This window comes from Manis pentadactyla, chromosome 15 (genome assembly GCF_030020395.1).
Source record: "Manis pentadactyla isolate mManPen7 chromosome 15, mManPen7.hap1, whole genome shotgun sequence".
Taxonomy (NCBI): domain Eukaryota; kingdom Metazoa; phylum Chordata; class Mammalia; order Pholidota; family Manidae; genus Manis; species Manis pentadactyla.
In genome coordinates this window covers 44,807,061-44,823,809 of record NC_080033.1, presented here as the reverse complement: position 1 = coordinate 44,823,809, position 16,749 = coordinate 44,807,061, and the positions used below count along the sequence as shown (strand labels likewise).

General features: G+C 57.1%; 1 protein-coding gene across 4 annotated transcripts in view; it reads left to right on the top strand.

The window, feature by feature from the left end:
* GNAO1 (G protein subunit alpha o1) overlaps window positions 1–14,795 on the top strand; it is a 164,460-nt gene extending 149,665 nt beyond the window's left edge. The window contains exons 7-9 of one of the 4 annotated variants that reach the window (XM_057493401.1): window positions 8,885–9,038; window positions 12,280–12,495; window positions 13,497–14,795. In XM_057493401.1, the coding sequence (XP_057349384.1) occupies window positions 8,885–9,038; window positions 12,280–12,467 (342 nt within the window). In that variant the 3' untranslated portion in view covers window positions 12,468–12,495; window positions 13,497–14,795. Of the gene's footprint in view, window positions 1–1,485; window positions 5,823–8,884; window positions 9,039–12,279 lie in introns of those variants that run through there. The other 3 variants (XM_057493400.1, XM_057493402.1, XM_036881010.2) reach the window with 3 other exon arrangements.
* Window positions 14,796–16,749: the final 1,954 nt, after the last annotated feature.

The following is a 16,749-nucleotide window of genomic DNA, read 5'->3' as shown; positions in this document are numbered from 1 at the left end:
GTGACAGCTCTGCTAATGTTGCGGTGGTTTCCCTAACTGGGATGGGAGGGCAGCAGGGAGGTGGCCTGACCAGGGCTCTGGCAGAGAAGCGAGGAGGAATGGGCATTCCCAGCCTGACCAGGCCTCCAGCCTGGAGAGCACAAGGGCAGGGGCAAAGTCCCAACAAAGTGGGCCTGCTGGGCAGCCCCCAGGCTGAACCCCACTTCCCTGAGGGTGGACACGGGGGCCAAGGCTTAGGGCCAGGCAGGCAGCACAGCTCACTGTCTCCCTGTTTCTGAAGATCAGGCTGAGTCCTCCGCAGGGCGGGCCCCCAGCAGCATGCAGCCAGAGGTGGGAGAGGTCCGGCATCCCTCACACCTGCCAGTCGGCCTCCTTTCAGCCATAAGCTGGAGGTCTATGGATTCTGCCCTAGGTGACAGGCTGTGGTCTGTGGGGCAGCAGAAGCAGGCAGAATGGGTCAGTCACCAATGCTGGTTTGGATCTGAGGAAGTCTGAGTGATTACCTGTAGGCCCCCGGACACCCTCCCTTACCTCCACACCAGACTGTGGTCTGGTAGACCCTCAAGGCCAGGCCTAGTGGCCAGTGGCCATGTGCCTGAGGGGCTGGGAACCTCCTCCAGGTATGCCACTTACAGGCTTCCAGTCTGCACAGCAACTACCCCAGCTGGTGCTGTGACTCCAAATCCAACCACCCCATCCCCTCCCCCAACTTCCTTTCCCTACCTCCCTGCATCTTCCCTCAGGGGTTGTGGCAGCCCTGCTGGGGCCCAGGCCTGGCTTCTTGGAGCCTGAAGAGGCCTTGGTGTCAGGGGTCTCTTCTGCTCTTTCCCAAACAGCAGCTGCTCTCCTGGAACCCCCTGTCCCTGGGCTCACCTGGGAGCAGAGCATGGCACACCCGAGGAAGGCTGCAAGTCCACGAGCCAGACAGTTCTGAGGCCCCCACAGGGCATGTGAGGGTGGGGGGTGGGGGCCGTGAGGAGGAGAAAGAGGCCAAGGCCGCTCACAGGTGCCTCGTAGTTCCTACCCACTTTGCCCAGTGGAGGCCCAGGGAGGTGACGTCCTGGACTGCTCTGGGGAGTCACAGACAGGAAGGACCTAGCTGCAGGGTGTGCATCCACCAGGGCCCGGCCAAAAGGGCGAGTCAGATTTCTTTGAGCAGGACCCACAGTAAGAAAGAAGGTTTGCATCAAGCGTCAGTAGGCATGTGTATAAAAGGGAAATAGAGGAGCTTCGTGAACCAGTACTCACCCTTATAGAGGTGAGGCACAGCGAGGTTTAATATTTTGTTTCATGCTTTTAAACTGGATATGGATCGCCGACTTCATTTCATGACCTCCTATTGATGTAGCTAAGCCATCGAGCACCCCCACGCCCTCAGGGCCGTCACTGAGGGGCCCTTGGTATCTGCGCCCTGGCCTGTGGCCACGATTGGACACGCTCACGGGTACTTGGCCTCACCAGCTCCCCTCCTGGTCTCTCTCACAGGCCCCAGTGCCTTCACGGAAGCTGTGGCTTACATCCAGGCCCAGTATGAGAGCAAGAACAAGTCAGCCCACAAGGAGATCTACACCCATGTCACCTGTGCCACCGACACCAACAACATCCAATTTGTCTTTGACGCCGTGACGGACGTCATCATCGCCAAAAACCTGCGAGGCTGTGGCCTCTACTGAGCCCGGCCTCACCACCCAGCAGCCGCCACCCTGCCCACCTGCTGCCCCCTCCCTGCCCTGGAACCACCCTGTGCATGTGACATGGCAGCACCGGCGGCTGGCACCCAGGGTTGGGGCAGACCCCCTCCACCAGCTGCCGCAGCTCCAGCCAACAAGCCACGTGGTAACGTGAGAGCCAGGCAGGGGCGCCAAGTGCCCGCACCACTGGCCTGCTTCATCTCTGAGCATTTTGTTTGGGGCAGAGGGGTGAGGGGATCAATGCCGCCGTTCAGCCCAGAAGGGGCATGCCCTACACTTGGTGACTCATAGTCAAAATCCCAAGGTCTCCTCCTGTCATGTGGGGCTGCGTCGGTGGTGGCGTGGGCCCTGGTGGCCCTGGGGCAGCGTGCTGGCAGCGGTGGGGGCCGTGAGAGCTACTGCTTAGCTTTTCTTGGGGTCTCCATCCCCAAAAGCCAGGTGGGACCAGGCCGCCTGCCTGTGGGTCCCAGATGAGTGCCCCCCTCCCCCGTCCCCATGAATCTCAGCCTCCTGGTGCAAGCCTTTCCGTTTCTGGGCTGTCCTTCCTTGCACACCACACCCTTGGGGCTCCCTCCCTGGCCCCCTCCTGGGGAGCCCACTTCCCTGACTATTCATAGGTCTGGAAATGCTTCTGACACTGACTTAATGTGAAGGCATGGAGTAGATGGTAGGAGGGGTTGAGTCCTGCGCCTGGACAGAGGCCATGCAAGAGGTGGGAGGTGGCAGCGGGGGAGGGGAGGCCGAGGGTCAGTAGCTCTCGGATTGACTGGGATGCGGGCCTCCCGTCCAGTCCTTGCAGCCCCAGGGGTGGCCCGTCTACCTTCTCCCGTCACCCAGGTCTCAGGCAGCTGCTTGGAGTGTGAGTAACGGCTTCTGCTTCTTGAACTCACAGTGACTCCAACTCAGACGAGCAGGGTCAGGCAGGGGCCTTTGGGCTCTGGAGCTGGGAGTCCAGGGGAGGTGTAGGCGAGGCCCTGCAACCACTGCTCTGGCTTCCATCTTAGAGAGAGTCCTGCACGTTTGTCTGCAGCCGTTGGTGTCCTGCCAGCCTCCAGGGGCAGAGGAGGGGCGATGGATGGGGCCTCCACCCTGGAGTGTGTGCTACAAGGAGCCCAGGCCTTTCAAACACACACCCAGCCGCCCTCCTCTGGAGAGAGAATCCTGGGACCCCATAGAGGGCTTTGCTGCATGGATGCCTGAGCAGAAAGGGATGGGGTGACTTCAGCTGGAGACTCAGTCCCTGGCTGGCCTTGGGCAATCAATACGCCTCCCTCTGACTCCTGGGATCCTTCAGGGGGCTGATGCCACCAACCAGCCCCCAGGCAGGCCCTGTGTGCCATCTGGCATGCTCTGCCTAAGGAGCCAGATGTACCCAGGGGAGGGGAGAGGGCTGCCCCTTGAGACACCTCTGCCTCCCTCCTCCAGCCCTCTGCTCTGCCAACCTCCACCCTGGGCTCTGCTGGGTCCCAGGGCTGGGCAGAACCCCTGAACCCCCAGTGTAGCACCTTTTGGCTGTTTTAGAGCCAGGAAAAGCCCCATGCCAACATCTCTGGACTACTTGGTTCCAACAGGCACAGAGTTCTGAGTGGTGCACAGGAGAACCAGGGCGACCTGCCTAGTGCCATACGCCTGCAGGGATGGGTGCCACTGGGGTGAGCCCCTGCCCTGGTCTGGCTGCCACTGGGGTGAGCCCCTGTCCTGGTCTGGCTGCCACTGGGGTGAGCCCCTGCCCTGGTCTGGCTGCCACTGGGGTGAGCCCCTGCCCTGGTCTGGCTGCCACTGGGGTGAGCCCCTGCCCTGGTCTGGCTGCCACTGGGGTGAGCCCCTGTCCTGGTCTGGCTGCCACTGGGGTGAGCCCCTGCCCTGGTCTGGCTGCCACTGGGGTGAGCCCCCGCTTTGGTCTGGCTGCCACTGGGGTGAGTCCCCTCCCTAGTCTGCCTCTCGCTGCTGCCCCTGGCTGCGGGAGCCACCCTGCCATCCCAAGCCCACTTTGGTTTTGGTCACCTTATTGTATGCCGGACCTTGTACCAGGTGCTGGGTGGTGGCAGAGGACAGGCCCAAGTCAGCAGTCTCAATACCCTGCCCTGAGCAGCTAGGGCCGGTTAAGCCATTTTGCCCAACACTGAAGACTAACAGTTATTTCCAGCATCACCACCCTCTGCCCTGTGACCCCAGACTCAGAGGGAGGATGCTGGCCAAGCCCCGCCTCTAAGGCCTTCACCCTAGGAGAGGAAGTCCCTGGCCCTGTGGCTCAGGGTTCCCCATCACCCGGCTGCCTCCTCTAAGCCCAGGGGCCAGAGCAGGAGGCAGGGGGAGCGAGCCGGGCCCCCGCGCCCCATCTGTAGCCGTAGGGAGCCAGAGGAGTGGGTTGCGCCCCTGTGCCTGGGCCTTCGTTCCAGCCTCAGCTGCTCACTCTCACCCTGCTTGGTTTCTCACGCTGCTCTTGCTCTCCCACCCCTGGCTGCCGAGGGCTCCTTGGCTGTCCGGTGTATGCCTCACAGAGAAAGCATCCGGGACGGAGTCCTCTCCCCGCCACCACATCTCCCACCTGTGTCGTCACTGGGGACTCGACCATGGGGAGGAGAAGGGGCTCAGGGTGACAGTTAGTTTTGGCTCCGTCGTGGGTGTGAGTGTCGGGAAGATGTGACCAGACATGCGCGGGCCTCTTACCCATGATGGCCCCGTGTGTGCCCCCAAATAGGCCATGCTTAAATGGCTCTAATTTAGCAGGCCAAAGGGAATCGAGCTTCTGGAGTGGGGAGTAGTTGCCAAACCCATACGCTGTGCCTGCCATCTAGATGCTGTGGACAAGTTCTGTGCCCTGAACCAACTGCCTTCATGAGAGCCAGTCTTGGCCTTCCCATCGGGGACTGAGAAAGGTCCCCAGGGCTCCGGCCTGCCTGGAGTGCCTGAGGCCCAAGCTGGGGCTCCCTTGAGCCTGGGGCCTAGGAGGGTGTGGGCTTTGCCCCAGCCCTGAAGAGAGAGCACAGCTCTGGGCCCCCCACCATCCTGGGTTCCGAATGCCAGATTGGGTATTCTGCAAGCTCTTCCTCCCCAGCCTGCCCCCTCTCTCACCCCTCCCTGTTTCCCTCGGTCTGATCTAGGGGACTCTTCAGCCCCATTGGTAAATAGCTCCAGCACAACCCAGGCCCCAGTCTCTTTCCTCCAGACCAGCTAGCGGCCTGCCCAGTGCGCTTTTTGAGAAGTCTGGTGCATAACGCCTCTTTTGGCTGCATCTGCTCTTCCCAGAGCCTTCTGGAAGCCTCCATGCACCACCTGGCAGTTCTCAGGAACTGAGGCCTGAGGTTCTGGCTCCACGGCCACCAGAGTTTCAATTTGGGGTGCCAAAGGCAAGCACCCAGAGAGTTCGCCGTGTCCGCCTGCGAGCCTACAGAGTGACCCAGGCAGGGCAGGGAGCAGGGCCAGTGTATGAGCTGCTGCCAAGCATTGGTGCTCAGGCTTCCCACTCCCCTGGGGGGCTCCAGGGCTCCAGACAGACCCCACCCCAGACACATGAAGGCCCCAGTCAAGGAAGGGTAGATTCCAACAGAAGCAAAAAAGAGCCCCCCTCCCCAACCAAAGCCCTGGGCCCTCTGGGTCAGCGAGGGGGTCCCTCTGAAAGGGAAGCCTTCATCCCCAGGCCCAATGCATCAAGACCACCCATGTGGACCCACAGCCCTTTCTCTGAAGAGCCAATGGCTCTGTCCTCCCACTGCTCCTGTGGCCCCCTCACTCCCCACCTCTCCCGCATGCCCCCCACCCTGCTGCTGCCTCCCTCAGCCGTCAGGCCCTCCCCTCATCTTTGCCACCCCTCATTTTTCTGCCCCTTCTCCTGGCTTAGCCCCCGCTGTACATGTCCTCTGCCCCCCATGCCTCCTCCCCACTCAGTCTGCTCCCCTCCCCTGTCCCAGGCTGGGTGGGCTCTGCGTCCTCCACCTCCTTAGCAAACCTCCCTCAGGTGCAGTGGTCCCTCTTCCCACCCCCACCCCCACCTCCCACCCCATATTAACTGTAATTTTGTAAGAAGAGTGACTTGGTTTAATAAATCTCTAGTTATTGTAATAATTTATTGGCTGCAGTAATGTATTTATTAGTCACCTACCGTTAATAAAAAGTGCCAGCTTTTCCAAGGGCCAGTGTGCTGTGTTGTCTCAGTGCCCGGGGAGCTTCTGCCAGGCGCACCCACACGATGTGTGTCCTTGTGTCTTGCCCCAGTCCAGTCCTGGGGCCACCTGGCGGTGGGGACATGCCCTGCTGGGGGCAGAAGGATTCCGGGCGGCAGGCCCCGTGCCCACCTCCCGGGGTTGTCACCATCTGTCCCAGGCTGAGCCCACATTCCCATCCTCGCATGCTTTGGTGCCGGCCCGCCACTGCCCTGGTTAATGCAGCAGCCGGGAGCCAGAGCTGCCATGCGGCTCCGGGCTCCACCTGCAGCCAGGGCCCAGCGGAGGGCTGGGGGAGCCAGGGAGGTGACGGGCAGGAGCAAGCAGCTGTTGCCTGGCTGGGACGCGACTCCATTCTCTTTTCCCAAACGGTGATGTCTCCGTTTGGAAAGCACTCAGATGTCTGTTGTCTCTGGGGGAGCTTGTAAGGAAAGGTGTGCTTTTGGCCCCTTGGTGGTGAGCTTCAGGCGGTCTGCAGAAGATGGCGGTCAGGCCTGCGGGCGTGGAGAGAATCTCAGTGCCGGCGCCTCCCCTCCCCACTGCCCTCCCTGCATCTCCAGGATCAGCCCTCTTTTCAAGCTCGTTCCAAAGCCCTTCCCAGAAACCAGGTCTGTGCTGTGCACCCTGTGGGGATCGCAGACCTTTTAACATGGATACATGTCTCCCCAGCTAGACTGTGAGCTTTCAGAGAGCAGGACCTGTGCTGGTCATTCATCTGTCCCACAGCAGCCCAGCAAAGGGCTTTGCACACAAATGCAGCTGGCATTGGTGGGAAGGGTGTGTGTGTGCACGTGCTCTGCAAACCCGGGGCAAGCAAGGCCATGGCTGAGCCTAAGCAGAGTGGGACTGTGGAGCCCTGGCTGCTGGCCTGGATTTCTCCTCCAAACCTAAGCTTGGTGGCCTCTTGAGGAAGAGACCCTATACCGAGCCCACAGGCCAAATGCACACAGTCCTCACTCTCAGCTCAGGTCACCCTGGTGGTGCCTTCTGATCCTCAGAGTACCCTGGCCACGTGTCCCCCGTGCATCGCCCAGTGTGTAGACCGAAGCAGTGCTCGGGACAATCGTGTGCTGGCATTGAGGGCTTGCTCCTGGCTCCAGGCTTCCAGCTCTTGGTTGAGCAATTATGGGACGAGGTGGCTCTGTGTGGTGGGAAGCCTTTTCCTATGGAATCGTGGGGTGTCGGAGCATCTGTACTCTGCCTTCATCAGTGGTGCAGTGAGCCTGAGTGTTGGCCAGCCCGATTCATTTGGCCTTCTAGGGGACCTCCACCCGTCCTTCCTGAGCAGGCTCCACGGAGACAGCCCGGGGCTGCCTGAGTGGGATTGCACAAATGACCGACAGACTTTGGGTAAACGGAATTAAATGTATTGGGTAAGGCTGGGAGGATAAGAAGACCGGGAGCTTTCACTGAATTTGCGTAGGAGAGTAAGAGGCGCCGTGTCTGCCAACCCTGGAAGGAGTGGTAAAACCATGCCAGTTGTCAGCAGGCTCCCAAAGGGCATCCGTGAACTCAGTCCCCTCCACCAACTGGCCTCAGCCGTGAGAACAAGGGTTTGGGGCTGGTGCTCATGCAGGTCACTGGTGTAGTGACACAGTCATGAAATACATGACCACAGACTCGTGGAGCCAGTCATGACCCTCTATTTACTGCCCTGAAGGTTACAGACTCCCCAACTGACCGGAGATCTCGTTACGTGGCACCAGCTCTAGGCCCGACCCGGAGCTGAGGGCAGCTCTCCACTCTTCCGGGTCCCAGGGACGTCCCATCCCCTAAGGGTGGGTGTGACCACATGACATGAGGCAGGCCAAGTGCTAGGTGTGGGGCCGGCAGAGTGGGGCTCGGATGGGTGGTCACCACGTCATCTCCCTCAGCCCCGTGTGCTCAGGTAGAGGAAGGGCCGTGGCCTGCACTGCAGGAGACTCGGCTCCTCCTGCTCCTCACCCCTGGGAATGAGCTCGCCTCCCAGTGAACAGCGAACGCCCGGTGATGCCCACCCCCACCCCCTCTGCTCTTCCCTATGCTTTGTCTCAACCTTACTTGTGAAGGAGGGTGTAGCCTGGAGTTACTTCTGGGCTTGAGCTGTAGCCCCATGGAGCTGTGATCGTTGTTCCTAGGGCCAGGACAGGGTTCTTGGGAGAATGAGTGGCTGTCCCTTCCCCAGGGCTGTACCGGTCATGGAGGAGCCACCTTCCCATATAGAAGCGGGTTGGTTCACAGAGAGACATGCTGTCCTACATTGCCAAGAAACATTACCCAAGTTCATGGGCTTGGCATCCCACAGTAAAGTCAGTCTTGTCCAGGGCAAAAGGCTGTCCCCCTCGGATTTTGCTTTATTAGGAATGCCCACCACAGTCACTCATGTGCTGAATGGACTTTTGTGTGTGAGGCAGTACTTCACATCTACATTGCTTAAAACTCCTTGCAGGGTCAAACTTGGCTGAGTGTGAACCAGCCAGAGGCGGTGTGGCCCGGCCCCTCGGCTGCCTGAAGGCAGCCCGGCAGAGCATCTCCCCCAAGGATGCAGGCAGGAGCTCGATGTGTCATCCCCTCCTGCCCCACGAGGGGCCTGGAGTCCCTCACTGCTAGAGGCCACGCCACACCCACAGATGGGGCCCAAGAGGAGAAGTCTGGACAGGGAGGGCCAGTGCCCAGCTCCCGGGCTTCAGCACCCTAACACCACGCTGGGCGTGCCTCCTGAGGCTGGGGACTCTGCAGCGGGGAGGACCCAGGTCACCCTGGCCTCAGCCTCACCCAGGGAGCCGTGGTGGTTTCCCAGGCCAGTCTCTGCCGTCAGCCCTGAGACGGTGGGTCCCGACTGCCCCGGATACATGCAGTGCACTGCGTGGCAGAGGGCGGTTCTCTCTCTCAGCCTTCGGAGGAGCCCTGCAGGCACAGGAGCCCGTCCCAAGACGCTGAGTGGCCCAGCTCCTCTCTCTCAAACCTAACTCTCTTCTTCTCTTTCCCTATCTCCATGTCTCTCCCTCTCGCTGTCTGTCTTGCTTTCTTCCTCCCCGCCTGGGGCTGCAGAACCGCATGCACGAGTCTCTCATGCTCTTCGACTCCATCTGTAACAACAAGTTCTTCATCGATACCTCCATCATTCTCTTCCTCAACAAGAAAGATCTCTTTGGTGAGAAGATCAAGAAGTCACCTTTGACCATCTGCTTTCCTGAATATGCAGGTGGGTGTCACGGTGGTCCTGTGCCCGAGGAAGCCCACCCCTTCCAGGGACCTGCCTCTGGCAGGAACCAGAGCCCAGTGCCGGGCAGCAACCAGCTGATGACAGATGTCACTGCAGGCGTGGGGCTGGGATGTGTGGGAGGAGTGCTAGGGCGTGACCAGGTTTGGCCATTCTGCAGACACCACCCTGGGTGCAGTGGGAAATGGACTCTCCTGATCCATGTGTTGTGGACCAGGTGACTCAGGAGTGACATGGCAGGAATCATAAGGCCTGAACCACAGGGTCCCCCTGATGCTTACCTCCTGGACACCTAGGAAAGCACCCCTGTCCTCCCTGCTTCTCACCAGTGGCCACCACTGATCCCTTCCCTGTGAGCGTCTGGGCCACACAGCACCTTCACATGAATTAGAAAGGGTGGACACATGACCTGGGAGTGGGGCCAGGGCCACTTTTCAGCCCCTCCCCGCTTTCTCTGCTACCTGCTCTGGGGCACTGTGTGCATCTGTTCGGCCTATGCGCAGCCAGATCCCGCCCCGCTCCCACACGCCACCCTCCCCTCCCCTCCCCACTCCATCGCCCTTCCCCTCTCTCCATCCCTGGTCTTTCCCCACATCAGACCACTCCTACTCTGCAAGCGTCCTGCCTGCCTGTCTGACTTTCTTCCACCTTCTCCAGGGCTCCTTCCCACCTCTGACTCCCAGGGGGTGTGGCACAGACCCCCACCACAGAGCTCTTTCTGAATGGGCGGGTGAGATGTGGGGCTGTGTCTGGCAGCTGAGGGAGGGTGGCTGTGGCAGGGGGCTGGCTCTGAGCTGCCGCTGAAGGCTAGAGCAGTGCTGATGGGATGCCACAGCCCAGCCTTTCCCCTCTGGGAGAGGGAAGCTTCTAGAGGCCCCTGGGGTGGCAGTAGAGGAGGATATGTCACAGGTTGGATCAACCAGGATTCCACGCACTGTGACAGTCCCAGAGAGGGAAGAGCATGGGCTTGGCTCCCAGGGCTACACAGGTCCCCAAACCCAGCCAGATTTCAGGAGGATGGGTGCTGGCCCCTCCACTCTTCTCCGCTACAGTCAGCCTAGGGCCCAGGACAGGGAGGGCCTTGCGGCTTATTGTGAGAACAACCTGTCTCCTCGCCGATGCTCAGGCTGCCTGTGACTCTGCAAGGCTCCTACCCAATTCCAGGGTGCATGGAGAGGGCAGAGGGTGCAGGCTCTCAGGTCCCACAGACGTCAGACAGTCTCCAGTGGACAGGTGGGCTGAAGCAGCCTCAGGCGGAGCACCTGCAGCTTTGGGCAAGTGAATCCCCTGAGCCTCATTTTCCTCTGCAGAGCATGGCTGTGGGGACGAATGTGGAGAACAGAGCCTGGGGCCAGGTCCACACACCCGTGGCTATTGTCCTCTTTAGTACCATTCAGAGAAGGGAAACCAAGGAAGGGGAACCTGGCCGTGGAGGAGATGGATCCTGCAGAGCAGAATGAGGCCAGGAGGGCGCAAGGCAGGCCTGAAAGGTCCAGCCCACAGCTGCTCCATGCAGAACTGGGATGCAGCTCCCCCTCTTGGCAGTCACTGCTGACCTCGAGATGAAGCCCCCGGGACCAGTTCAGGTCTTTAGTAAGTTGTGGTGGCCAATGGGACTCAGCGGCCACAAACTCCAGCAGACCGTCCCAGGGGCAGGCACGACCCCAAAGACCTTGTCCCTGTTTGGGATGCGACCTCCGGAGGGGCCAGTCTCACCGCTGTGTGGTGTGGAGCACTGGATGCCCCCAGAGAAAGTCGGTCTGAACTTGGGAAATGTGTGTTTCCCAGGGTCTCCAGAGGGATCAGGTTTGAGTTCAAACAACAACACGATGGATGACAAATGGTCGGCAGTGCAGTGTCCCCATGTGGTGCCAAGGCTTAAGGGGCACAAAACAAGCTAGAGGGGCGAGGAAAGTGGATGTTCCAGGTGGGCTCTAAGGGAGACCAGCTCGGCAGAGAAGGCCCGAGCCAGGCATCCCCCCCCACCAGGATGGGCACCCTTGTGGGCACTCCCAGGCACGTGTCCCCCTCCTCGGTGTCCTGTCTTGGCCCTCTCTGGACAGGAAGCTCCTTGATGGGGTCCACTCTGGTGCTACGTCCAGTCTGTGAGTGGCCACAAACCTGATGACTTCTTTAGACTCACGTCTAGTGGCTTGGGGCCCAGGTAGAGCGGGGTTGAAGAGGAGCCTCCACCCTGTGGACCTCAGGCCTTTGCCCCAGGGCTGTGCCCACACCCCCTACCCCTGGCTCCTCACATTTGCTAATCTGGCTGCAGAACCTTGGCAGCACCGAAGCCCCAGCTGGCCCCTGTGGCTCACACCTTCCACTTGGAGAATGTGGCAGGGGCTGGTGTTGGGAGCAGAGGTCCCACACCCTCAAAAAAGATTACCACACTGGCCAGATCCTAGTGGCACTGGGGAAAATGGGGCATCTTCTTTCAATGGGCTTTTAGACAATTCTGTGTTGGCCTATATTTCATGGTAATTGCAAGCTATCTACCAGGCAGAGCAATGGGGTTTGGATTGCAGCTGGTTGGAAAACCCTCTCCAGCACCACAGGTATCCCCACCGGGCCCCAGCCACAATCAAGGGGACAGCTGAGGGATAGCAGTAGCAGTGGTACCCCTATTGGTACTGCACATGCCCCTGAAACTTCCCACCCAGGGGACACCAATGCCCCCACATCCTGGTCACTCACCCATGAAGTGGGACCGCTTAGAGACACTCCCAGGCCTGCCCAGCGGCTTCCTGTCAGAGGAAGCCCCCCAGAAAGGAGCGCAGGTCCAGCTGGACACCCAGTACACCCTGGGTCAGTGCGGGTCCTGGGCACTACTGGGCCTGCGCGCTTCCATCACACTTTGTCCTGGTCTAGCAGAAGCAGCAGGACTGGTATAGACCACGGGTGAGTGCTGTTAATAGCTCCTCTAGAAAGCAAAAGGGACAACCAGTGGCAATTGTCCTCCCAGGGACAAATGGGTAGATCCAGCAAGAAAACAGAGTAAAAGACCTTGAAAGGTCAAAGGCCAGACGAATGCTTTGTGTGTGGTTTCTCATGTAAAAGGTGACTACACTCGGGAGATGCACGCTCAACTGTAGTTTCTCTGTTCCCATCGCACCCCATCCTGCTTCTTGGGAATCACACTGCCTGCATCTCTGCTTGGTGTTTACACCCCAACCCAGCCCAGCTCTCACCAGGGCCTCTCCTCTGTTCTGTCTCGTTACAGGGCCCAATACCTATGAAGATGCAGCCGCCTACATCCAAGCACAATTTGAAAGCAAAAACCGCTCACCCAACAAAGAAATTTATTGTCACATGACTTGTGCCACAGACACAAATAATATCCAGGTGGTATTCGACGCCGTCACCGACATCATCATTGCCAACAACCTCCGGGGCTGCGGCTTGTACTGACCTCTTGTCCTGTATAGCAACCTATTTGGTAATGATTCCAGCACTCACAGAAGAGCTTGCACACACACACACACACACACACACAAACACACACACACACCACTAACAAATGCAAGTTGGTAAATAAACTTCAAAAAAGCCTAACAAAACCTTATATATTATATATAAATATATATAAAAATTCTTTTTAGTTTGTACTAGAAAGAGCTTCGGACAGAACTGACCACCATCCCATAGATCAAGGTTTTTCTGGGACAGCATGTAAGCATGCACATGTGTGCGTGCGTGCGTGCACACACACACACACACACACCATGGCGGGGTCCTGATTTGGCAGTCCATCCTTTGAAGAACAGCCACATGACTTTACTCTCAGACCCATTTTTGTGAACAGGGAAGGGCAAACAAAGGCCTGGCATCAGTCCAGCCTGCTTCTCTGCTTCAACCTACTGAGGCTGTGTGCCCTCAGTTCTGTCCTGCTCTTGTTTGAATTACAAAACCCTTTGCAAAAATGGCCACACCCTTAACATCTCACTACCCTATACCCGCAATGACAACAGAAACATTAAAGACGCTTCTCTTTTGGGTGGTGGCAGTTGTTAATCTCAAGAATTTAGAAGAATCATTGCTCTGACCAATCCACTGTCTCGAGTTTTTTTGATTCATGTTAACGAGGCAGGAGTCAGACAAAAGGGAGACTTGACCTGTTTTCTAAAAGCAGCTGCAGGAGGGGACACGCACACTGTGATGCAAATTCGCCCGCAGAGTTGAAGCCAGCCCCCTCCAGTAGGGCACGCAGGGAGCAAGGGAGAGATGTGAAGGGGAGGGCTGGATTTGTAGACCTCACCAGGGTCAGGGGCCTGAAGGGAGAGGCCTCACAGGGGGTGGCTTCCCTCGTGTCCTGTGATGCTGCCCGGCTTGCCCTGCCCCAGTGTTATTAACAATGTTCTAGGGTTTTTTGGTTGGTTGGTTGGTTTTTAAAATCAAGGAAAATGGTCAGACTGGACCCCCTTATCTCTCTCTCTACAGACCGCTTCACGGACTCTTTGCTGTTGATGTTGATCTCCTGGTAGCATGATCTTTTGGCCTTTGTAAGACACACAGCCTTTCTGTACCAAGTCCCTGTCTAACCTACGACCCCCAGAGTGACTGATGGCTGTGTATTTTTGTAGAAGGCTACAGAATTTGGTTTTAGTTGAGTCTTTACATTTAGAATTTGGAACGAAAAAAAGAACATTTCTCATGTGCTTTGGAGCTTCGAAAAAAGAGGAAAAAGGAAAACTCACCATTTCATCCATATTTTTTTTCTTATTGAAATAAACATACACCATCTGCACCCACATCCTCTCCACCCCACCCCGAGGTGGCCCCCACCACCCCTGCAGAGGCCTGTCTGCACCGTGGGGCTCCTGTGGGCGCTGAATAGGAGTTGCACTTTCCAGAATGCCTTGGGGCTGCTTGGGGGGCCCCCAACCCCCCACCCCCGCCTCCCCAGCCCCGAGCCACTACAACCACAAGCTCACTCCAGGTCCATCTAGAAAAAGCACAGCTCTCACTGGCCAGTAGCTGCCAAAAATAATACAATCAAATATATAAACAGCCCTGGGGAAAACAATTTTCCCTCCAACACCCTTTCTATAGATACCCTTTTGAATAACTTTTTCGTTGTTTCTGTTTTTCTTTTGACCTCTGTCTTGAGGAGCACTATGTATCACATGCCCGATCAGCTTTCACCATCCGGGAATCGGGGCTGTGGTTTTCTCCCTCGGAACGTCCACTCCTCAGTCTCTCGGATGCTCGCCGTGTGTGTGCACCACTCTCCCCCGTCTCCTTTGTTTCAGTGACCTGTGTTCGCTCTTGCTCATGTGGGGATGTTTGTGCAGCAGATAAAAAAACAAAAAAAGTTTTTAAATATCACAAGATGGGCAAAAAACACACACACACACAAAAAAGTTGACATGTAGTGTTTACATGAAAGCCAGTTTTCATGACCAGTCCTATGTCGTTTCTACTTTGACCTAGTATCCATCCAAACCACAAACTCTTCACGATTTCACTTTTAAGACTTAATAGTCGCTGAAGAAGACCAGTCACAGCCATTTCAGATAACGAGGAGGCAAAAAGACAAAACACAAAAACAATTTAGAATATGGAAAAAAAACCTTAAAAAAAAAGTAAAAAAGTTAAAAAAAAAAAAAAAAGTCCACGGGTCTTTCTAAGCCTTTCTATTCCCAATCGGTGAGGTTTCTGTGATATCTTACACACTGCCAGTCTACTTCTCTAATGGAAAACTCATGTGTAGCTCAATAAAGAGAATGTTTGTCTGTATTCCTGAGTCGGTCACCCTGGGGCTTTATTCTGCCAGGAAGGGGAAGGAGAGGTATGACTGGGCCACCGACCCTGGAAGGCCGGTGGGGAGGGCTGCAGGTGCCAGCCGAGGACCCACCGGCCCCCGGACCTTCTCCACATGCCCCTTGGCGCTGCCCCCACGGGGAGCCGCCAGCTGAGCACAGCCTACAGGAAACAAGGGCAGAGGACTGGGCCGCTCCTGCCTGCATTTGCCCTCTGCTCCTGCTCCCAGCTCTTCCTTCCTCACCCTCAGCTGGTTTTAGGGTAGGGTGGGATTGAGAAATGGGAAGGGGAAAATGCGGGGAGGACAGCTAATCCCAAATCTCTAGCTAAGACAAAATCCTGTTTCTTCTGCACCCAGTGGTTCCATCACAGTGGAAGAATGGGTGGTCACAAGAATGAGGCCAAATGGCCTGCAAGGGGTCACATCCACTCACTTGGGCATCTCTGAAAGCCACCACTATCATCTGGCTGCCAGGAAGCCCCAGCAGGCCAAACACTCGAGGCCAGTGGAGAAGGGCACAGCCAGGTCCGCAAACTCTGAAACTTGCTGCCCAGCTGTGACTACCTCTCTCCCAGGCGGCCGGATTTTTCTCTATTAACTAGCAGATTGGTTGAGCCTGGGACCTGGAGGGAATGCAGTCCACCCGAATCCTTGCATCGTGTCCATGGAGTCCTTATCAGCTAACCAGTCCAGTGCTACATCAAATGTGAGACAGAAGGGCCTTAAAGGGGTCCCGTTTGCACCAACAAATGGGACTTACCTGCCCGGGGCATCCTCTCCTTGGCAATCCCAGTGGTCTTCCGAATTTAGTGTGGGTGCAGGCAAGAGCTGATACTGCTGCAAAGACCACAGAGTAAGAGGCTAGTTCCCTTCAGCTATAAAGAACAGATCTGAACCCCATGGGTCTCCTCAGCCAGGGCAAGCCTGCGGCCAACCAGGCCACACCTCTTCCAGGCCTCCTCCCACAGGGGCCCTTGCCCTGGCTTGTCTGCACAGGGATGCCCACAGCCATCTGCTGATGGGAAAGTTAACTCCTGGCCACAACTTGACTGCAAGACACTGGTCTGGGGGGCAAACCAGGATGCAGACAGGTTGAAGGACACCATGACTTTGTCTACATATGGTACACCTGAATTTCTCTAAGATTGAGCCATATCCTAACAGGGTTCTTTCCCAACCTTTAGGAGTTCAGATAAACCAGTAGGTTTGTCTTAAACTGAAAGTTAGGAAGTGTTTGGGGGAAAAGGATGCAAGGAAAGGCCAATTCAATAAGTACAAGGAGCATGGGGGCAGGACCTGCGCATCACGGTTCTCCAGGCTCCATAGTAACTACTGGGCAGTCAGGTTTGGACCCACTAACCTAACCAAATGCAGGGGCCATGAGCCGAGGGGTGGAGACTCCCCAGTGATGGAAGGCCTTCAGGGCAGACAGGCAGAAGTTATTTCGTGATAAGCTAGCTCACTGGCAAGGCTCTCAGCTTCCTTTTCTGTAGCAGGTGAAGTCACATCCCAGAGGGACCATGTCTGCTGGCTAAAGATAAAATAGCACACTGTCTACACAGCTCAAGTGGGAAATCAGGTCCAAGTGGCCACCTGCATTTATATCAATGCAAGCAAAATATTCGCAGGGATTATGATTCTCTATGACACAGAAAAGCCACAAAATTTGGGGGGAGAAATACAAAGGTATACCCAAGATGTCAACAAAACAGGGCCAATAAGAAAATGGAGGGACTAATGTAGATTACCTGCAAAAGAGCCCAGGGAGGGCAAGGGCATCTCTACCATTCACCATAGCCAGGACCCTCTTGGCTGTTTACAAACCTGAGCCAGCAGCTGGGCCTCACTTCTGGGCTGTGAGGGCTTAGCATGAGGGCAGGCATCCATCCTGGCCCTGGGGTCGGCCAGGACAGCAAGCACGTGTGGGAG